Here is a 24,428-nt window from a genome sequence, read left to right on the forward strand (position 1 = left end):
CTGTTGCTATGGTTACATAAAAGCATTATGAAGTAAAGTTTTGTAAGTATATTTAATAATATTTAAATGTTAAGAGGAAACTAGGTCCGACTTTTCTCATACAAACGTATTCCAGTATTTTCTCCCTGGATTAGGGCACTAGAGAAATGATTTTTTTACACACTATGATATTTACCATTGGCGTGTCCCCATATTTTCATTTTCATGAAAATAGTTTATCATGGGAACTAGAACCATCCAAAAACCCGTAAAAAAGCGTAGTTTTATCTACTGTAAACAAATATAACTATTTTTGAAAAACGCAAAACATAAAGATGCAGAAAAAAATATTCTGATACTCTCTAAAAAATAGCAAAATCGGTTTAGTTTTGAGATGCAGAAAACGGGACAGTTTTCACTATTCTAACAAAAAAAAGGTCTGACATGCCGTTGTTTTTTTTGTACAGTATCGGGGAGGCATATGTTAGACAGTGACTAAAAACAATGTTCGAATACTTATTTATCGAAAATCTCCGTTCTCATAATTTATGTAGGTAAACCAAAACACAAAAATAATCAGGTATATGTGCGTATCGAATTTAAACTAAATACAATAATCGATTTTAAACATTCGATTATGTTCATTTAATCTATAACTCAAATCTAGCAACAGCAAAGCATTGCCAGTTTTAGCTTGTTTTTTAAAAAACAATGCTTACTTATTAAAAAAAATTAAATGATTGTCAATAGTACCGCAATGCTATATATGTACATATGTACCATTTTACGTTTAAATAAAACTGTTTTTTGAAAAATAGGTGAACTGTTTTTTTCTTCGTTTGTGCTCTTTTAAGTGGGCACAATTAAATTTACTTTATTTAATTTTCGGATGATTTTATAACACTATCCTACAGCCATCTACGTTCATTTATTGACATTATTTATAGAAGTGGTAAAATTGTTTATCTTATATCAAAGCATTTATTTAAACCATCTCTTGCACTGTGAAGTTTAATTTATTGCCGATAGATGTCTCTAATAAATTAAAAAAAGTATTATCTCTATATTCATCAAATGTTTATTCAAATTTATTTTTTTTTAAACTAGATCTCTAGCCAATTTTAGCGGGTTTTTGGTGGTGATAATGTGATCTAAATTTAAAAACATTGCACTTACAAATATAACTATTTGTAAGTGCAATGTTTTTAAATTTAACATTTGAAGATGTTTTTTAAATTGACCTAAATTTAAATTTACTGTCTTATATTTCACTTAAAGATTCTTCTCATCGTTTCTTTGAATCTCTTAAAATAAATATATGTTTATGTTTTTCCTTTTTAAAAAAAAAAAAAAAAAAATGTTATTACTATTTTATTTTATTTTTACATCTGAGTATTTTTTTCATTCTTTATTTCCATTCTTAATTCTTAATTACTCTTACAAGTTTTCTTCATTTTTAATATTATTTCCATTTGTAAATAGTCACTACAAACTACAAACCTTAAAATATTTTTTTTTTTCACTTAAATTTAAATATTTAAACAACTTTCATTTATGTTTTCTTTTTCTTTCTCTTTTTTATACTTTCATAATTAACATTAGATTTAATTGCTTTTTAATATGGAAACTTCACTGGTCCATTAGAATTAAGTCCAATTGTGTAAAATATTAAACTTTGTAACTGTACTGTATGTTTCCTGAATAAAAGAAAATAAAAAAATAAAAAATAACTAATATGACACTTACATTTTTCTAAATAAATAAACAACCTTAAAAACAAACTTATATACAGCTTCCTAGCTGGGTCATGAGTGTCCCTGGCAAGATTTGAATTTCGCGCAACCCAAAACTTATTTTCTAGGAATAGAAACTATAAAAAAAAGGCTGTCGGTCGGCAAAGTGCGCCCCCCGGCAGCCGCCCGCCTAGCCAGCCCCAAGCTACGACCCTGCCAATGTGCAGTACGTTGAAATGTTTCAACATATTTACATTATTAGTGAGTCCGTGCCTGTCGGTGAACCAAGTACACAAAATAAAATATTTGTGTTTGTGTTAGTACGCACATTCAAACATTTTTATTCTAAAAAAATGTTACGCACTCACAAACAAAGACCAGAAATGGATTGTTATCTTATTCGTATACCTACATAATATAAATTATTGATCAAGTTGTTACTTTTTTGTTTTGCTTTTGTTACGTGAGATGTTAAATTTGAGTTAATAAATTGAAAGTTCTAGGACACACTGATCAAGCAAAAAATAATTGCACAAAGCTTTAATAAAAATTATCTTAAGAGTCCTAATCAGAACTAGCTCCCTTGATATATTTGAAAAACTTAATGTTAAATCTATAAAACAACTTTATGTAAAAGCTTTGTTACTATACGCACGTAAACATTATTCTCTACCTTCCGTTATAAATACAAGAGTTACCAGATACTCCATCCAGATGCTGCAATTATTATTTTTTTAAATACAACCTTCGGTTAAAGAGGATTGGCCTACTACTCGGTTAAAGTGTACAATCTACTTCCATTATCCATAAGGACAATTAGTAAGTTCTCACAATATAAAATTGCTATTAAGAAATATATAGTGGAGGTGGGTTGCACACGGATCGATGAGTGGATCAAGCCAAATAGGTAAAAGTGTGTACTGTTTATGAAATTTGTTCTATAGTCTAAATACTCGTATATTGGTTTTGTTTTTTTATGATTATTTTAGTATTTTATTGTTTATTATGTTAATGATAATTAGGTTAGTTGGATTAATTTACGTTTTTTATTGTTATTATTGTGTTAACTCTGTTAAATAGTTAATCTAAGGCATGTTTCACATTTTGTAAAATGTTTCCCTCGGCACGGGACACTTCAGTGAGGGGACATTATTCTGTATGAAAAAAAAATAATATCTACAATTTAAAAGTATAAAAATATAAGTATATGTGTTCTACTATCATGCTTATTTATTTTTGTAAATAAATTATCATTATATGTCACGGGCGTGTTAATAGTTATGTTTGAGGGGAATTTTGAATTTACTGCTGTTAAATAAATTGTTTTAAAACAACGCAAAGCCACAGTAATCCACGAACTGGTAGAGTTGATGTTTTATACAGACGGCTTTTATTAATTATCTGTATGTACACCTCTGCTGGTACAATGTTCATTAGGTACTAAATAGTACTGTTTGTAGACCATGTATTTAAATTTTAACAAAAAGGTTTCAAACTTTTTACCAAGCTCTTTCTTGTACCATTTTTAATATATTTACAAGTTTTAAACAATTATTCTTTTATACTTACGCACCCACACACACGCACCCTCTCCCTCATTTATTTACGCATACACACATTCACATGCACATGAATACAAACGTCACACACATACACTTACGTAAACTCTTTTCTTATATATTATGTGTCATTAGATTTACAGTGGATTTTTTAAATTGGCTTAAGTATTGTTAATATTTTTCTACTTATTTTGTTTATGTAATAGCTGTAAAAATCCCAAATAAAATAAAATAAATAAATAAATAAATATTGGTTCTAGTTTAGTGCACTCACGACTTAATACCGTACATTTATTGATTTTACGAAGGAAAAATAAATATTTTTCTGAGTTCATTCAGGCAAAATAAAATAAAACTTATAAAAAGACAATGGTCTGAAATCGATCACCAAGTTTTCATATTTGAGAATCTCATTTGAAATTATAATCTCAACCACTAGTTCGCAATTACATGGGTAAGAAATATGATAAAAATCATTCTGAAGTAAGACTTGAGATTCTTAAGGGCTTTTATTGGAAATGGCTCGTGCGGTGGCATCAAATAAAATATAATATCTACTTACTTTCATTGACTTATAATTTGCCATAAAAGTTTCATTGTAAGAGTTTTACCTTAAATAGGAGTGTTAACATAAGTAGTGTCTGTTTTTGTTCAAATGAAGAAGACAAATAACCACAAATTAGTCAATAGTGTTTTCTCCTTAATTCTCTCGATTGAACGCGAACAAAGGTGTCGAAAATGCTCAATTTCGTCTACTTGACATTCCATTTTGAAGGCTTGTAATCTAATAAAATAATGTGTGTAACGTAAAAGCAAACAGAATATTTTAAAAAGCAGAAAATTTCCTTTAGAATGACGTATAACTTTTACCATTTTGATTTACTAGTAAATTTATATTATGCTCAAAAACTATTTTCATAATGTTTGCATCATTAAAAAAAATCATTAAAAAAAAATTAAATGACCAAAATAAAACATTAGTTCATTTCGATTTTTATTCTTCTTAAAAATGCATTAAAGTTACAGTTTTCCAATAAGCATTTTTGAGTAAGTACTGGAAATTTCCCAAAAATGTGTTTGTTAACAATTTTCTTATTTAGTATTTTAATAGCGTAATTTGAACATTTTATTAACAACGATGAAACACTTAAAATATACAAGTATATAAAATAACTCGATCACTGCTCCTTAACTTTATCATATTTTTTATGTTCTCTTTCACCGCCGTAAAATTTTGGGTTTTTTGTAGAGCTGCTGGCTTCTTGAAATAATGAGGGGTCAGAACTATTTAATTGCGCCTTCCCGTTACTTCTGCTACTTCCATTCCCGGTAGTTTCCTTCTTTGGTTTCCTCATGTAAGCCTTCCTGTAGAAGTCCCCGAAAAGCAGCAGCATGAAGAGGTTCTGTGGAACCACAACTGCTGCAACCCAGCGAGGATATTCGCAATCAGGTTTCACCACCAACACGGAAAAGTGAGCGACGAGAATGAAGAACTGAATCTAAATGATTAAAAAAGTAGAAAATAATATTAAAAGATAGAAGAGACAATATGCTAACACGAAGATTCTATCAATGTTCCTCAGCGGTGAGGAACGTGTTGTTTCAGGTTCTATACAGCTGTCGTGTAAATACAAGCAACCAATGTTAGGGATATTATCGTGTGCTACAACAATGGTTAGAGAACCCTACAAATTCTTTTCCGGCATAGTAACGCGAGTGGGATGTTTGCTGCTGCTAAACTTCCTTACTGAAATGGACTGCTGCTACACCGTATAGCAGATATCATAAAATAGCTGGAGAAAAACTCAAATACTATTATCAGCCAATTAGTGGAACACTGCTGAAAATCGAGGTTTGGACAGCATTGGAGCAAAACGCTAAAGTGACATAATTTTTAATTAATATTATTCTATTTTACTTTTAAGTTTTAGTATCTTTGAATGGTTTTTGTTTTTTTTAATAAATAAAAATTTCTGTTAAATTTAAATAAAAATATCGTTTTTCTTTATTTTCCCCTTATTACTATAAACTTTGTACTGGTTATTTGGCTGGTTGGCTTTTGCACTACCCGCCTAATCGAGACATAATAAAATACACTCGTGAGCAAAAAAAATGACTTAAGCTACACGCTTGCGTTCAAAAGTGATGAGTGAAAAATCTAAAGTTCATATTCTATTTTTGTTTTTGATATCTTAAAGATAAAAGTATTGGCTTTAAAAAAATGAGCAATATGGTGACAATACCTACACCCATAATCCCACAAAGTGTTGTGATTAGTAAACATCTCTTTTGAGCTTGTTTACAGTAGCGCTCATTAGCAGCTACTAATCCTTAAAAAAGCTTACCTTCCTGACCAAGCCTTATTAGTGTATCGTCAAACATCAACCGGTACCTTTCTCTCTTATCAACAAACAGAAATATTAACTGGAAATGGTTACAAACATTTTAAAGCTAACATCAAAAACTTTCAGATTCTACAAACTAATATATAATATGAGCTTTAGATTTTACCCTAATCACTTTTGAACGCAAGCGGGCGGCTTGAGTCGTCTCAGAAACACAAACACAATTATGACCGATAGCCAAAAAAACTTTCTAATATTTTACATCTATGTTGTTTCCCAGTTTCTCTTAGAAAAACGTATGGAAACTATATAATCACTGAGAAATACAAAAAAAAAATTGCATTTAAAGGTAATAACAGATAGAAATTAATATTATAAATGCTATTTGAAGCGGGTTGTGGTCCGGTAGTAGTGTCACTGACCCGTGGATCTGGGGTCCGAGTTTAGAACCCCACTCTACCACAGATTAAATATTTAACACTTATTGCATATAAACATTATATGAACATTTTTCCTATCGGTCCTTACCATTTGGAGTTGAGTTATGTGTTTCTTCCACCATATGGAATTCTTGTACTTGTCGTTGAGGAGGGTGACAAAATAATACGCATACATTACAACATGAACCATGGAGTTGATGACGCCAAGTAATGTCCCATGACCACCTGTAGAATAATAAAAATATATTAGTTGGGTAGAAACATCATTAAAATTCTTTGATTAACTTTAATACGCTACTTATGAGTAGTTTAGTCACCTTCTGTTTGATGCTCGTATGTGGTTTCTGGACTATTTTTAATTCTATGATTCTATACTTCTATATTCTCTTCTGAAAAATATTTTCTTCTCTGTTTCTACAAATTTAGATCGCAATAACGCCCTAGGGAGGAAATTGAGCCGGTTTCCAAACACTTAAACGTACTTGTGTAGGATTAAGGTTGTTGAGGGTTAAAGCTCCTACCCCAGTTTGAGATTGACAGAAGACACGAGGTCGCTGTCTAATGCGTATTTATTCAACATCATCACAAACATCAACAGATGAAAGAATTGAAGGAATATAGATGTGCAAATGACACACTGATCAAACAAATAACAATTGCAAAAAAGCTTTAATAAAAATTACTTTAAGAGTCCCAATCAGAACTAGCTCCCTCGGTATATTTGGAAATTTTAATGTCAAATCTATAAAACAACTTTATGTAAAAGCTCTCTCACTATACGCACGTAAACATTATTTTCTACCTTCCGTTACAAATACAAGACTTACTAAATATTCATTTATTATTATTTTTATTTGACACTTTACATACATATACAATAAATATACATATAAGGGCGGGTATTGGTTTAGTTTTACTTAGTTTAAATCAACCAACATGAGCTTTAGCATAAGTATGATTTTTTTTAAATGTAATTTTTTTATTTTTTTTGTTTTATTTACTGTATACATAAGAGGTAAAACAGAGTACTTAAAAAATAAAGGATAATTACATGGCAATGAAATACATAACAGTATAAATAGTAAACATAAAAATCCCACTAAGGCATGGCCTGTTCGTGGGTATACAAGAAATGTTTATGAATTGCTTGCTCCTATAATAAATAAACAGGTACATATAATATTTTTGTGTAACATAAGAAAGAGAAAAAAAATATTCTGTAAAAGATTGGAAGGTACTTTTTTATCTTATTTTATTTTGTTTTCGAAAAGGAAATAAAAAATATAAAAAGCATATAAATATTCTTTATTATTAAAGGGCAACAAAATACGAGTATATTATAGAAAAAAAGAGTTAATATCTTTAGTTTGAATCCAGGATTGTGCGTGTTTTTTAAAAGAAGGAACATTTTGAAAATTTGGGATGTTTTTGGAAATTTTTGGGCCTGTAAAATAAGGATACTGAGCGCAAAATATTACATATGTCAAGATTACAATATTTATTATGAAACATTACATTAAAGGAAATTGAAGGGGAAGATGATTTTGAGCTATTTATTTATTTATATACGGCATTTCTGCCATTTACATATATGTGTTAATTAATTACTTGAAATACATATATATATTTTAAAGAAATTGTACAATAACAAAATACATTAATCAATCAAATTATAACTATTCCAACCCAATCTTCTGAAGATGATTTGCTCTTTTTGATAAAAATATGTTGGTCACTTTATTTTTTAAGTTAGGCAGAGATAAACTAAATATATCAAAATGTGATGCATATTCACTCCCGGTATTCTGTAATCTAACAATAGGTGAGTTGAGAATGGAGTTGAGAGTTGAGAATGGAATAAACATTATTTCAATTTAGCAAGAGAAGATTTCGATCTTACCACTTTTTGATTATAGTTATACATTTATTGGCTTTTTTTAAAGTATTATCTCAGGTGTCACTTTGTACAATTATTCAAGTATCTGCATAAAAAACTAATTTACCACGGAAAGTTATATTACAAAGATCAAATATGTATTTTTTAAAATTTTTAAGCATCTTTAAGTCAGTCCAAATAAAACTTACCGAGGAGTTTTATTAATATTTTTTATGCAAATCATTACACATGGAGTTTGAGTTGAACATTAATTTTAAAAAAAGGGTTTAAAAATTACCGTTTTAAAAGTGTATCTACTATTTATAAGAAATAAAATAAAATTGCCGCAGCAACGTCAATATAATATGCATTATTTTTAAAAGTGCATAAAATAAATCGGCATTTACCAAAGAGCCGTCTTCACTAGGATTGCTTGTTCTAAGTTCTAAGGAAACGAGTGGAGGCGTAAAAAAATATAAAAAATAAGTTCTAAGGATACCAGTACCTATAGTGTTAATTTTTCTATTTTGTTCCAGTGTAACTCTATTATATCTTATTTTTTTAGCATCATCATATTAATGCATCGGCCGATTTCGATTTTATTTTTGAAAACTTATTTATTGTCTGTCAATTCTTCGTGAAAGCATATCAAACAATTTTGGAAAACAATAATCCATGCAACTTTGACCGAATGGAATTAAAGGGAGGAATATTTACATGGATAGAATTCCTTTCCCTTGTCATATAAACATATCCCAGTTCAGGAGGGCGACGATGTCTATCTCCAAATCTATTGGGCGAGATAATAATTGCATCCTTATCTTGATGTATCTCAGGCACGTTCTTATTCTAATTCTTAGTGGTGAGGGTTAGTTTTATTTCAGCTCCTGACGTCACTACGACCTGTGAAGATCCATTGTGACGGGTCCCCGTGAATAGTTTTCGGCTTCTATGCCCAGGTCTATAAAGAGCCTAGCTAATGTGTGGAAGGCGAGAGTTTACATTTTACTAAATCTCTCCCTCCAAGCCCAGATCCGTAAAGTATCGGGCTATTATATCGGTAGGGGGCGAGCTCTTTAACATTCTCAGGTTTAACCCGTGGTCCCCCGAGGATGAGGCTCCTTTTATGATGTAAAGCATCACATTCACATATAATGTGTAGTGTATCAGTGTTTTCTTATCTGCACTGCAGAACCGACATCTAGATGTTTCGAAAAGGTTCATTCTAGCAAGGTGTTCGTTCAATCTGCAGTGCCCTATAAAGGCTTTAGTGATAACCCTCACTTGATTTTTGCTGAATTTTATTAGGTCAAAAGCAAAACTTTGCGAATACCCTTTTATCAGTCCCTTCGCATGGTGCTGATCAGATACTTTTTGCCAGAGCATTACACTGCTTCCTGGCCTACGACCTAAGCTCATTACGAGGAGCATATTTAGGCACCCCACAGTAGGGTTAAGGGCCTATTGGGTCTGTCTCAGCTCTCTCTCTCAGCAGCCTTGCCAATTCATCAGTTGCATCGTAACCGTCGATGTTTGAGTGTCCAGGTACCCAAATTAATATCACACTGTTACACTGTGATTTTTTTATTGTTATCTTCAGACGAATAAAAGCCTTTAACTTTACATTATAAGTCGAATATTTTAAACCAAAAATGTTTTATCCTTTTTTGTCTTGTCGGCAAATAGGACATGTGGCAATATTTTTGAATAATTACTGAATTTTCGAGAAAAAATTAAATCTGCATTTATAACTTCAACTTTTAAACACACAAATTTAAAATGTTGGTTCCTCTATTTTTTTTATTGTGCATTTAAAAAGTTACTTTTGGAATTATATAAGTTACTTTTGGAATTATATATATATATATATATATATATATATATATGTATATATAACGTGGTGTAATGGTCGGCGCGTTAGCCTACGATGCAAGAGGTCTTGGCTTTGATTCCTGACATGATTGAAATGGAATATTTATTTAAAAGGGTGTTTTCACACTAGAATATTTCACGATCCCTGGACTGGTGCCAAAAAGGTAAGACTGATCATCTAACCATTATATAATAAAAATTATCAGTATACGCTGCGATTGGTGTACTAATGCAGTGTCCAATGCATCATTAAGTGCGAAAAGGGAATAGTGATGACGATGATATATACCAAACACCGAAGATGTATGGTCATGTAAAGAACAGTCAAGTTACCTGGTAAATATTTGGTTGAACTCCAAGCTAGAACTACCATTCCGGTGTGATGATAGACATGAAGAAATGATATTTGGTTATTTTTCTTTCGGAATACGAAGAACACCTAAACAAAAGAAAACATACATTTATTAAATATGTATTAATTGAACTTGGTTATACACAAAGCAGCCAGCCATACGAAAATGAAACTGAGATAATAGCACTTTTATGAAACGAGTGAATAATCAAATCTGTACAACCAGTTGGAATGTTTTTGACTATGACAAATGATAAACAATGAATACATTAGTTTTTTTAAATATTACAAACAAGAATCTAATTAAGTATTTGACCAGTTAAAATGATTTTTAAAGTACCGTCAGATTTTTCTAGTGCTGTGGGTGTTTTTTTCAAATTGAGAAATACCGTTTTTGCGATCGATACTATTTTCAGAAGGTGATTATAACTATTATTAAAGCGGTCTGGCAGTTTTAAGCAGAAACAAATATAATTGACCTTACTGCACCCGATAACACCAATATAACCATTTTCCAAAATTGTGGACTGGCTGCTATCTGCATAACTACGTTCAATTTATATTCGTCGCTTTTAATTATGCGTTAACTGTGTAATTAATCATATTTTTATACAAGTACCGTGTCTAGTAAATCTGAGATCTTGATCCACATGTACAAATAAACGCATTTCGCTATTTCGATTGCTCGTTCATCGTAAGAGAAATCGATAGGTTCGCATACGAGTCTATATGTCCCAGCCCACGCTAATTGCATTCCCTAGAAGAAAACATACATGTTTTATTTATGTGTGTATTATTTTTTTAATTTAAATCTTAAAGTAGGGCACACATATCATACATATTGTTATGTGTGTTCAAATAATAACATTGCAAATATATTTAATTTATAAATTGTTTATCACATATGTCTTGACCATTATTTTAAATTTTGATATGTTTTTTTCTTCATAAATATTTTTTCCATTTCGTAATACTTTTTAATTGCTTTAAATAAAATTGAATTTTGTGACTTTGCCTTTTTCCTAAATGGAAGTCTAATTTTGTTCTTTTCTCTAGTATTGTGATCGTGTTCATGCTGGTTCCGATCAATTTTTTTCCAAAATTCTGTTTTTTTATTAGAGTTTATAATTTTATGAACAAATATCATTGTCAACAATATTTTGAGTTTGTCCAAATTTTTGTAGACAAGAACTGGATTCAACTCCCTGGGGAGCTGTTTATATCAACATAATAAAGGTTTCAGCTCTTTAACTTGACAAACATCAACAGATGAAAGAATTGAAGGAATATAGATGTTCAAATATAGGCAGAATGGTGAATGTTACACAGTGTGTAAAGTGGCCACTTAAACCAGCCATTGACAGGTCATAAGCCCTGTAGATGCCTGGACTTCTATATTACCTACTCTTAAATCTTCTTCATCTCTGTTGTAATATGTTGAAATATCATTGTATTGTAAAATATTATTTGTTTATATGTTAATAATTTCATTTCATTTACCATCGACTTTACCCTCGTGTATCTGTTTTTTTTCAAAATGATTCTAAAGGCTTTATTTTGTAATACAGTTAGTTTATCTATGTTTTCTTTGTTTGATAAAAATAAAATGCTACTACAGTAGTTAACGTGTGGTTCAATAATTGCTTTGTAAATAGTTTTGCAAGAGTCCTTATCAATAAATCTTCTGATCCTTCCTATTATTTAATCAAATTAAAATGAAGCCCGAAATAATATAAAACGGAAACAAAAAACTAATCACCCAATTTTCCCCGAATGGTAAGAAATGGGTACAGAACGCCATATTTGTGCAGTTTTACACACATAAGGCATTTTTTAAAAATGTATCTCTTTCCATCACGGTGGGCTGATTACTCGGAACCGGCAGATAATATAGGACTTCGTTCTTTTACATTTTTCGATGCACAAGCTATGATTTCAAAGAAACGGTATGTTTAAATTATATCGTATCATTAGTTTGATTACCTTGGTGTTTTAAAAAAAATATTTATTGTCTAACTCAGCCATGGCCAACCCGCGGTCCGTGGTCGTGTGTAACGAATATTTTTTTTAGAACTAGTAAATTATGAGAAAGCATTTGAGATGTTCAGATCTCCATTTGGTTTTGATGTTTCCATTCTTTCAGAAACCTTACAAATGGAATTAATCGACCTAAAATGCAATATTAAACTAAAAAATATGTACCTTACGATTTCCAAAACATAATGTTGTAGTTAATACAGAACAACAACAAAATTTCCAATATTAGATGTTTTGCCCAAAAAAATATTTATTTATTTGGATCTACAAAAAAGAATCTTTTTTAAAAAATGAAACATAAAAAAAAAAAAAAATAGGGCGTCAGTAACAGATGTAAATCTAAAAAAACGGTTAAAGTGTGCAACTTTGACTATTAAAATAGATTTAGAAAAATTAAGTAAACAAGAAGAAATTCAAATCTCGCTCTGAAAGAAATAGTCATTGATAATTGGTTTTATTTCAAAAAAAATTGGCAATATTGTTTGATTTACGCGTCTTATTAATAATTTTTGTAGTTAATTTTTTTTTAATGTTTATCACTATACAAATACATTTTTCTGTTGGTTCAATGTGTTTTTTCTTACACATCTGGTTGTAGTATTGTTTTTTCACAAGTACCCTCATTGTACTTTCAGATTACCTCTGCATTAACTTTTTTTTATAATACGCACTAACAAAAAAATCAATAAGAATGAAATTCGTTAGAATAAAAAAATGAAATTATTTTTATACAATGTCTGTATGTGCGGCCCTCGGGAAAACTTTGGGTCGTCAATGCGGCCAGGCCTGGACTCTAACTCAATATCACGCAGTTTACCCGAAGACGTTGGCAGACATGAAAGAAAGCCATACTTTAACATTTTTATAATTAAAAGAGTTCACTGTCTGAATAAATATTACGCATTTTCCCCCATGACGTGGGTAGAGAAGATAGAACATCATACTCGTACATAAAGCATAAAATATATTTGAAAAAAAAAACTGGAGTAATAAAGAAGGATGGTAAATAACATATTTTTAAATGATATTTTTTGTTCATAAAAATGTAAGCGTGTGGCTCTCTGTCTACTCTTTAAAATAGTCTAGCTCAGTGTTTCCCACGGTGGGGCGTACGCCCCACCTTTAACCTGGAACTTTAAATATGTGATTGCACAGCAGGGTTATATGTTGCGAAACGTAAATATTTTGACATTTAATATTAGGCGTTCACGGATGTTCCATTGCGATTGCGAATATAATAAACATAAATGATTTTTGGAATACTGCTGTACGTGTTATTGGAGTTATTGGACACTCGGATTTTTTAACACAACTCGGATAAACTCTAAATGCGTTATCTTATGGATGAAACATGTGAAAAGGTACATGTCATATTATGTTTCTTCTCACGTTTCCTTTTTTCATGTTTTCAAATGCAATTTGATATTAATTATATGCACTTGTTTACCTAACAGAACTTTCGAATTATAAGAAATTAATAAATTTAAATGGAAATTTTGAAAATGTTAAAATGAATGAATTTTTACTGAGTATTTTTCCACCAATCCTTCCGTAGACTTTAAAGAGTGGAACTGCATACTTTTTTATTTTCTCAATGTACGTAACATGTACCCCGTACCTCTTTACATGCAAAAATGCCACATCTACGTGTCGCAGAATAATTAGAATCAATAAATTGATATTTACCTTGTATACAACATACGTGCAAATGATCACTTGACCAGCGTTATATAATAACATAACAGTTCGAAGCTTGAAAGGTTCTCTGTACAGCATGAGCTTCGGTCCAAGATTGTTCACAAAATACAAATAGGAAGCGAGAATTATAAATACGGGCACTGGCGATCCTATTAAAGGCCACGGTGCTGTTCTCGGATCTGTAAGTAGAAAAAAAATAAAAAATGTATACCAGAGATCTACACTATAGTATTTACAAAACTGAACTGATGTAAGTGACGCCATTTTAGTGCAATATAAGGATTGATTAAAATACTCCACCCTTGACCAATTCCAAAGTGGATGAGAAAAAAATTTGTACTCTATTTACCGAGGTCGTCCTTATGGGCTCAAATGCACTTCTTCCAGCAATGCTCCAACATTTCCTGTATCTTCCTTTCAAAACATTTTTCCGACCCCAGCTGACCACTCATTTACACAGCACATGACTTCATTGTCGCCTAAAAAAGCATATCCATGCAATATGTTCCTTGAATTTCGGGAATAGCTGGTAGTCACTGGGGCAAGATCAGGTGAATATGGAGGGTGTTTAACCAATACAAACCCAGCTCTGTGCATAGCAGCAATTGACGCCTTGTGTACTGGTCCAGCATTTTAGCACTGACCAGTATTTGACAGTAGCCATCGGCCGGTGGCGCCTAAACCATTGCAGGTTTCAACTTGTCACTCGGTATTTTACATGTAGACATATTAGTTTAAATAACGCATACATAACAACTCGACTGATCAACTCAAATCAAATGAGAGGTAGAGCATATCGATCCACCCTCATATCATACTCACGAGCTATTTACAAAATATTATGCACTTGGAACACCAAATATGTAACATGAATAAAAATCAGTCCCATAAACATTATTTATTAATTCATATTTTTTGCTTACAAACAATAATTAATAATAAAAATAATGTGACCTCACTGGGGTTTCCCGTGCCGAGGACACTTAACAATATACTTTTTTTAAATTACATTTGAGAATAAACAAAGAAAACTAACTTAAAAAAACGAAGATAATTAACAAATATTTAGACAGTTTAAAAAACAAGGTATTTATGTACATCTATATTATTTATATTACAAAACACACAATGAAAACAACAAAAACCTAACATAAGCTATACACTTGTGTAGCAGTTGATTCAATATTGGTTTGGGTGAATGAGACAATTCATTTTACTTCTACCTAGCTTCACTATCCATTTTGTATAGCCTTTTTAAACATTTTCTCGCTATTAATTATTTTAATAGATATTGGAAGTAGGTTATAGATTTTAATTGAATAATACTCAAAATCCTATATATGACTATCTGACTGAAGTCTCTATTTTCTTGATTATGCTCTGATGATTGTTCAAAACAGAAAAATAATACAAATTCTCAAGGGAAACATACACTATTCACGATGGAGACATTGGCCCATTTAATATGTATCGTCCAAACCACTTGGCACGGTAAAATTAGCAGACAAAAAAAACTAAATTAATAAGATAGAACATATCGTGGGTATTCTACGAAAAAGCACTCAAAGCAAATCAAAATTTTGCTGTTTTCACTTAATGATGAGGATATACTGTTGAAAAAATACTCTAGAATCTGCAAAAACGTACAAAAAAGTCCTATCTACACTACAAGTCGATATACTTTCTGTAATAAGTCAATACAACGGAAATCCGTTCAGGGGAAAAGCACCAAGGGACAAGGGACGTCGTACTGGTGGGCCATAGATAACAATATTCCGGATGTATTCAGCGCAGCTTATGGAGCAGTACTGACTTGAGAAAAGGTGAGATTGTTGGTCGGCGACACGATATCCTGGAGATGTCTAGGAAGTGACGTGGCAATTATTATTTTCTTTCTTTTCTCTTTTTACTGATTAATTATTATTTTACCTAATGTAATAGGTACTGTACATTAGATAAAATGATAACATAACTTTTTTAATCAAATTAAAAAAAACGTTTCTCACAAAATGACTATAGTAGGTACAATGTGACTTCAATTTGAATTCCTTACTGTGGTATTATGTACAGCGAAAATGCGCAACATGTCAATCAAGTATTATTTTGAAAAAAATGTTTTGAAAGTTCTGTTATTATTTATTAAACCATTGAATAAAATGTAGTAAATAGGTTTAATTTATAATTTTTTCAAGTTGGCTTTGTAATGTTTAATATAAAAAAGAAAGTTATTTCGTTACAAACTTTGAACTTTAATTATCTAAGAAGTAGTAATTTTGACTTAGTGCTTTTTCGCAGAATACCCACGATATAGCCAGTCCACCAATGATATATAATTTTAATCTGGTGACAAAAAATTCACTTTTCCATAAAAGCGAAATTTCCAATTTAGGAAATTTTATCAGCAACAATAAAAATACACTTTTTATCAATTTAAACAAATATTTTGAGTAATTTTAATATAGTGGTAGAACGTATCTATAAATTATAATTCATATTTAAATTATATTTGTTTATAAAATGCGAGCTTAAATATTATTAGATATTTTAAAATACGCAAAATCGTATATCCAGATGTCTTTTGAAGTTACTGTATTTTTTATCATTCGTTTGATTACTTTTCGGTTGGAAATTTCCTCATAAAATGTTGTTTTGCTTTTATTATTTCTAGGGAGCGGACATGAAAAAGGGATCTTAAGAGGAAATTGTTATAATAATTTTCTTCTTGGATTATGGCACTAGAGCAATGATTTCTTTACATACTATAGATTACCATTAGCATGTCATGTTTCGTTTTTTTGACAAATTGTTTATTATGAAAACAAGAACCATTAAAAAATTCTTAAAAGCGCCCTGTTATCTGGTGTCTTCAGACGTATGGTATATAAATACGTAAAAAACACATAAAATCGTATACAAATATGTAAAAAACACATACAATTGTTTACAAATACACGTATACAAATATGTGAAAAAACATAAAATTTCATTCTGATACTCTTCAATTTTGATCAACACAACAAAAACTATGGCTTGCATGCACCAATGTCCCGATTGTGTCGTATTGTAAACTCGAAACAAGATTTGGACTTTTTTGGTGTAAGTCTTTATAGTTTTAAAAATTCACTAAGATAGACCAGATCTTGTCGTGAGGTAGTATTTTTTTTTTGTCCTCGCTTTAATTTTATTAAGTGGTATTTTATTTTATTAGTGCCTGTATCTATTATAAGACATTGTATTTACCATCGTCAGAATAGACTGCATAAGTCCGTCAAATAAATAAATAAATTTAAGATGGCAGAAAATAGAACAACGAAACCTGAATTCGGTCGATTTTATTTAGACATAATCAGTCCAACGTGCATTTATCTTTTTCGCACAGTATCGGAGAGGCATTTGCGAGAGAGTGGCAAAAAAACAATGTTCAATTACTATCTATGAAAATACTCCTCATACGAAAAAAACATATAAAAACGAGCTATACAGGTACAATGAGTTTGCTCAACTATGATTTTTTTTACACCGCGCACACATGAATAACTAACATTATGTTAATTAAAGTCACAAGTTCAACATGTAAATGTTTTTAAACAGAATTTACAATTAACTATGTTTTTCCGTCAATTATAGGCAATAATTCTTTATCAAATTAAGTAATCGTGGTAAACAATGAACTCAAACGCTCTAAATATTTTTCTAACTAGAACGAGGATAGTCTTTATTGTAAAGTAATGTTCCATTATAGGTTACATGTCACATTTGAACCATTTATTTATTAAAGTACATAGAACAATATAATAATTGTATTTATAAGATTAAGATTTCATTAATACATTAACATGTTTTTTCGTTGGTTGTAGGAATGCTAGAACTATGCCAGAATAAATGGAAGTACAGATCTTCTGAGTATCTGCATCGAGAAATCAAACTAAGAACATTTTATATAGAACATTATATAGAGCATAACAAATAAATTATAAAAAAGCATATTATATTTTGGTTAAAAAAGTAATGGTAAGATTACATAGTTGTGTTGTGTTGTGTTGTGTTATGGAGTATTGTGGAGTGGTGTGGTGTGTTTAGGGGTTTTCTGTCGTTTTTATTGATCGTTGATCGTGTTTGCTTAGCTTGCTTTATGCTTGCGTATCTGTGAACAGCGACTCAATACATTAAGGAGACGTTTCTAGTAACATTTTTTTGTTGCGGAGAGTTGTATCGTGACTAGAAATACATTGCGGTAAAATTGTACCGGTAATATTTCAGCAAAATGCGGTATTTAACGGTAATTTTTGGTAAAAAACTAATATTTCGTACTAATTTATATTTTTGAAGACATACCAAATAGAACCTTAGTTTTAGTACATGTTATATGACACTGAAAACGAGGTTTGGATACGTCGAGTGGTTGCCAATATTTATTATAATTATGAGACGTTCAAGGTCATTCGTTTTGTACTTTTTTCACATTTTTTCATAAAAAAAGGTTAGGTTTTTTTATAAAAAAGGATAGTTGGAAACAGGGTCCTTAGTAAGACCTTAAGTGTGTGACATTGGACGACCACCGCTCATGCCGCGATTTTGAAAAAAGACGCTTAAAATGAGTTTTTTGTCTACAATTACGTCCTTGTAAATTTTAAGCAAAAAAGTTCTGAGCAAATAAACTTTACTTTAAAATCGTGAATATTTTTTTTTTCTTCGGACCAATACTTTCTAAGATACACGTTTGAACATCAAATAGATTTGATCAAAATAGCAGAAAAGCGGTATTTGCACTAACTTTTTACTAATTATCCGAAAGTTGACACTAACCTTAACTAGCTTTTTATAATAAAAATATATTTTTGTAGTGAGGCTAATGTGAAATTTTTGAAGTATTTGTAATACCTGTCGCATGCATATTTGTAAATGTCAATACTTGTATTAGAATACGCGACTACGATCCAAAAAGCTCTTTTTAAAAACCACTAGCAGAACTTTTATTTTAGATAGAAAGAATGAAAAAAGTCATAATGACATAAATAACAATATTTTACAGTTTGAGCTTGCTACTCGCATATCGCTATATGTTTTTAGATTATTAGATTAGGATGACATGCAAAGGGGAACAAATCGACACTATTTAAGGCTAATCGATATATCCAGCCCCCATATGGATATGCTAATAATGGTAACAAATATAATGTGATATGTATTTTTTAAGATCTAGACAGTAGTTCAAGGTCACAAACTTAAGATCTTACTTAAAAGTCTCACGATTTCTTAGTAATACTGATCACAATTAGTTTCCATAACAGATTTTCAAATTTCAATTTATTTATTAAATACGTTTACGTACATTACAAAAATATTATTCAAGGCATACATAACACGAAAAAAAATTACGATTCAATTTGAATATGAAACGGAATAATAAAAATACCCATTAATTAGAGTAAAATGAAGCTATTCTCTGTGAAATTTCTTTCAGTAACACGAAAGATGTCGATATCCGAAGAGATACGGTTGAGTAAAGACATTGCTCTCCCTCTGGCTTTACCATTGCCAGGCTGGTTCTGTAAGCTGGAAGATAAAACAGCATAAGCTGCCTATGTCTAAAGTGGTTATTAGGAACATGATTTTGATGTTGATTTTGTCATGATGTTGATCGAGATACGCTGCAGTTACTACCATCACGCCATTAGTAGGTAGGCAGAGAGAATGGACCGCCACACACGTCTATCCTGGCATACAATCCTAGCCTCTTCCACATTCATACATCTTGTCATACATGCCCTTCGGTTCTGTCTGCTTTTGACATGACCAGACTTAAGATTTTGGTTTATCTGATCATGTCGCGTTATCCTTGGTCGTCCTCGTCTAACGTTGCCGTTCATTTTCGCCATATATACTTGTTTTACCATTCTTTTGTCGTCCATTCGTTCTACGTGACCAAACCATCTCAGTTGCAGCTTATTTAACAATATAGGGCCTTATGCGTCATCGGGTGCGGATAAGGGTTTAACGATGACGATGAAGGGCCACTCAGTCGACCAACAGTGCTAAACTTTAAAACCTCAACTTTTTCACATCAAAACAGCTTTTTTATGCATTAGCTATGTTTGTGGTTTCCACTGCATTAATAACATAATTTGAACTTTTTCGAGGGTATCAATTTATGACACAAAATATCATCAAAATCTCGAAATACGACTACAATTGTAAAAGTTTAATAGCTTAGAAAAAAAGAACAAAAAACTAATAAAAAAAAGTACGCAGTTTATAAAAATGACGTCATCATAATGTCAGTAAACAATTTCTAGACTTTAACTAATAACAATGTTTTATGAAAATTACCGTAAAATTGCGGGTATTTTACCACGCTTTTTGGTGAAATTTCGTAATTTTACATCGCTAGTTGTGACGCGTCATAACCTCCCCTCCATCATTTTGGCGCAGACTAAAAATCACTGAATCGGGGCTGCATCGTGGTCAAGATACACCCTTAGGACACACTACACCAGAGCAATATAATTCCGACCATTTAAAATACACAAAAGCTATATGCACAACACGACTTAACTTACTTTTAGTGACTAATGCGCCACTATAACTGAAACGTTGTCCTGCCCGAACGTTGGCTTGCCTGCTGGCTCTGGATAAACTGTTTTAGTAAACCTAGTGGACACATTTGACATTGAGATCGCAGCGCCACCTACTGGGTCCAATTGTGAATTTAAGCCATCCAGGGACCCACTCAAACACACACAAAAAAAACATCAAAATCGGTTCAGACATACACGTGAACATAAGAATGATATATATAACAATATTAATAAAGAAATGAGAACACGCGGTACTTACTTATGCCTTTTTTGAACTTTTTAGGTATTCGTAATGATGGTTAGTTTTTCGTTTTATCTCCTCATGTGATTGTCTAAGAGTCCTCGTCACGCCCAAATCAAAATCGTGCAAAAATCACTGCTCTAGTGCCAAAATCAAGGGAAAAAATACGAGAATACGTGTTTATGAAGAAAAGCCAGACCGCGTTTTACCCTGAGCACTATAAAATTATGACATTTAACTCATGTCCAACGCAAATTAAGTCATTATTTAACCGCTAGCCGGGTTTTGACGCGGGTTCGACATTTAATTCGAAACTAAAAGAAATGAAAAGAAAAATGCCTGATTCTGTGCAAAAACTGTCCGGATTAAAGGAAAAAGACTTTTCATTGATGTGGAATTCTTTTTACAAATGTCAAGCTCTGCTCTTCTCAACAACAGGGGCGCACTTAATTCATGAATGCGATTTTCAAAAATGCTTTAAATGTCAGTTAATGGATATTATTTTAGTATTACCAAAAATCCAGTTAAAATAAATAAATAAATAAAAAGAAATTATAAGGAATTTAAGGAAATTCTCTGATAGGGATAAAAAAAAAGCGAATGTTGTTTGTAAACATTAAAAAATAAACCTTTTTTAAACACAAAAAAACAAGATCCTTCAATTTTTTGTATATGCATTCTCGTCGAATTCAATGGAAAGTCAATGAAAAAAAGATTTATCCTCCTAACTATTTTTTTACAGATTAGATTAAAAATTTTAATATCTACGAACACTCGCAGCGCAAAGATTCACATTTCGTTGAAAACCTCACGTAAATCGGTTAAGCCGTTTAGGAGGAGTTCAGTTACATCTACAGAAGAATTATTTACATATTTCTTTACAGAAGATAACAGTTTCACATAAAACCTGTCTTACCTGTATAGTTTTGTAACTGATTCTAATCTAAAAAGGGTCCGCTCTTTTTTTATAAAAATCTTTAATATTTACCTTTCTGCAAAATTCACTTAATGGGCCAAACCGTTATACTCTCGATAAATTACGGAATATATGACATATAAATAATATTGTAAATAAACAGAAATAGTTAAATTAATTTTGAATTCGGGAATTCTTTTCTGATTAAGAATTTTTTTAAGAAAACACAATTCTCACAATTGTTTAAAAGTTAAGTTCATAAGAATTGATGATGACGATTATAGGTATTACTAGTATGAATGAATTGTAGACAATTTTTTATTTGATTATCATTATTTTATTGTAGCATTTTAATTCTCTTAGCCGCATGTTATAGTGCGTAAGGCGCTATATTGTATAGTGCGTAAGGTGCTATATTGTTCACCAATTCACTTGATAATTTGCCACATAAATTAAAGATTGTAAGTCTTACGCTTTGCGTGCTAGATAAATAAGTTTTTTTTGTTGTCATATATAACCCCACAACAGGCCAAGAGCCCCAATTACAGTGATGAATTACATTACTGAACTTAACAAAATTCACATTTAATTTTTGAGTTCTCACCGGGAATCGAACCCGAAACCTTCCGTACGTGAGTCACCGGTAGGCCCATGTTTTTGTTTTTTACGTTTACGCATTCAAACGTGTTTCAAATAAAGATTTCACGTTTATCTTAACCGAGAATAAGTCCCTGTACCTCTTAACTGGTAGTCAAACGCACTAACGGCTTTTATTAGTAATGGTAAATCTAATAATGTTTCATAAATTTTATTATATTATTTTTTATTTTAACGTATTTTGGCCGAATTCAACACAGAGCTTTCAGTCTCATAGAAGTGATACGTAACTCTTTATGAAAAATATGTTTGTATATTAGGTAGAGCGTAATTGATAAATAAATCATTTAATCAATAAACATTGTTAAACAGTGTAATTCAGGCGTGTCATTAAATCATCTCAATATGTTAATAAATAATCAATCGGAGTTAAAATTATTACACACATAATATCACATAAAACCGGGAAAGATCAAGTGGAGAAAAAAATACGCACATGTGTTTTAATATTAATGAAAAATACGGTTCTACCTACCACTCCATTCTATATTAAGTAAATTGTACAGGTCGTACAGTTTACCTAATATAACGGCCATTTTAGGCTTAGTTAATTTCACTGGTAATGAGCAAAGGCGACCGAACGCTCGGCGGTGTACATAAACTAATCAGAAGAAATATTTATCGATCCCATGCAACGCCCGAGGTACACACCGTTAAAAACATTTGTACTCGATGACCACTGAAAACATAATAAGTAAATACCGATATGAACCGAATTGATTTAGCCATTTCACAATCATTTTCGTATTGAATTTATATCATGAATATTCAGCGAAAGTACGAAGTAGCATAACCTCGGAAGAAGACACAATACACTGTAACGTCGGCATGATATAACATAAATTGATTAAAAGCAAAAGTATTACAAACGTAAAAAATCATTTTGATTATTTAGAGTAATAATTCACTAGAGAAGCCTTTTAGCTCTATTGCATTTAACAAAATCGTTCCAAATTTTTAGTTTGGTTTACGCTAAACTAAATTTCAACAACAAACGTGTAACGGACGATTTTGGTTTGCACTTGCAATTCTCGATCCGAGTACCTACGGCCCGTTGTATTGTCGTAATCTGTAACTTACTGAGCAGTTAATAATCATAGAATGGTTTTTCTTCGTATTTATTTATGCTTTAAGTTAGTTCATAACATCTTAAGAACTATAATATTAAAAATACCCATATGGTTTTATTCCACTTTTATTTATAAATTTTTACCAGTGACCGGATTTCGTCGTAACCGACATCTGAGTACCAGTCTGACGATGTCAAACACGACGAAACCCGGTCACTGGTAAAAATTTATAAATAAAAGTGGAATAAAACTATATAAGTATTTTTATTATTATAATTAAAATGCAGTTCCACCAAGAAATGTCAGTAGAAAAACTCAATATATCTTAAGAACTAATATAAACTTTTAATAAATTTTAATTTTTGACAAAATTTCTCAATAACATTTTTTTTAAAATTAATTTTAAATATTTCGATCTCCTTTATTTCTTCAGGTAACTCATTGTACAGCTTCAATCCCTTGTACAATGAGTTTTGGGGTTCTGTTTATCTCCTCATTGGTAATCTCTTTTTTTATCCCTTGTTTTATATGTATGGCATTGTTGGTTAAATTTTATTATTTTTTTTATTTTATTCATCCCCTTAATTATTTAATGCATAAAAATTGCTGCATTATATTTAATTTGCTGCTTTACTGTGAGCAAGCCAGTCTTTGTGCATTATTTTTACATCAGAATACATATTTCTTTTGAGTATTATCCTCATCGCCTTATTTTGTACAATGTGTATATTTTTAATTTCTCCTTCATTTCATAAAAAAAGAAAAGAAGAACTGTAATTTATGTGTAAACATATGATTGTTTTATATATAAGAACACTACTCTTTACATCATTTAAATTTCGCAATCTTCCCATAAATGAAAATTTAAAAAAAATCATTTTGTTACAAATTGAGAATGTGTTTTGAAATTCAAATATCTATCAAAGTATCCAAATATCTATCGTATAGGTGACTCTATTAGCCATTAGCCAGCGGCGTGTTATTACTCTAAGGTTAATCAAGTATAAAATGTTACAGCAAATCAACATAAAAAAACGGACCATTTTACACAAGAATCTACGACTTAATTACAGGA

General features: G+C 31.0%; 1 protein-coding gene across 1 annotated transcript; it reads right to left on the minus strand.

Moving 5' to 3' along the window:
* Window positions 1-4,256: 4,256 nt before the first annotated feature.
* LOC148285691 (very long chain fatty acid elongase 7-like) lies at window positions 4,257-23,118 on the minus strand. Its single transcript, XM_088237511.1, has 6 exons — window positions 22,759-23,118; window positions 13,880-14,070; window positions 10,776-10,913; window positions 10,138-10,243; window positions 6,145-6,281; window positions 4,257-4,770 (listed from the first exon to the last, which is right to left on the minus strand). Exons 1-6 carry the CDS (start codon window positions 22,817-22,819, stop codon window positions 4,450-4,452), a joined length of 954 nt encoding a protein of 317 aa, XP_088093637.1. The 5' UTR covers window positions 22,820-23,118; the 3' UTR covers window positions 4,257-4,449.
* Between the last annotated feature and the right edge of the window lie 1,310 nt (window positions 23,119-24,428).

The sequence above is a fragment of the Micrasema longulum genome, unplaced genomic scaffold (genome assembly GCF_059751315.1).
Source record: "Micrasema longulum isolate JH-2025_06_02 unplaced genomic scaffold, ASM5975131v1 h1tg000013l, whole genome shotgun sequence".
In the NCBI taxonomy this organism is placed as follows: domain Eukaryota; kingdom Metazoa; phylum Arthropoda; class Insecta; order Trichoptera; family Brachycentridae; genus Micrasema; species Micrasema longulum.

Coding starts and splice junctions, on each gene's coding strand:
- LOC148285691 (XM_088237511.1), bottom strand. CDS start 22,819: ATGGCCGTTATATTAGGTAAACTGTACGACCTGTACAATTTACTTAAT. Junction 10,914..13,879: donor GCACGTATGTTGTATACAAG/GTAAATATCAAT, acceptor GTTTTCTTCTAG/GGAATGCAATTAGCGTGGGC. Junction 6,282..10,137: donor TTCAACCAAATATTTACCAG/GTAACTTGACTG, acceptor ATTATTCTACAG/GTGGTCATGGGACATTACTT.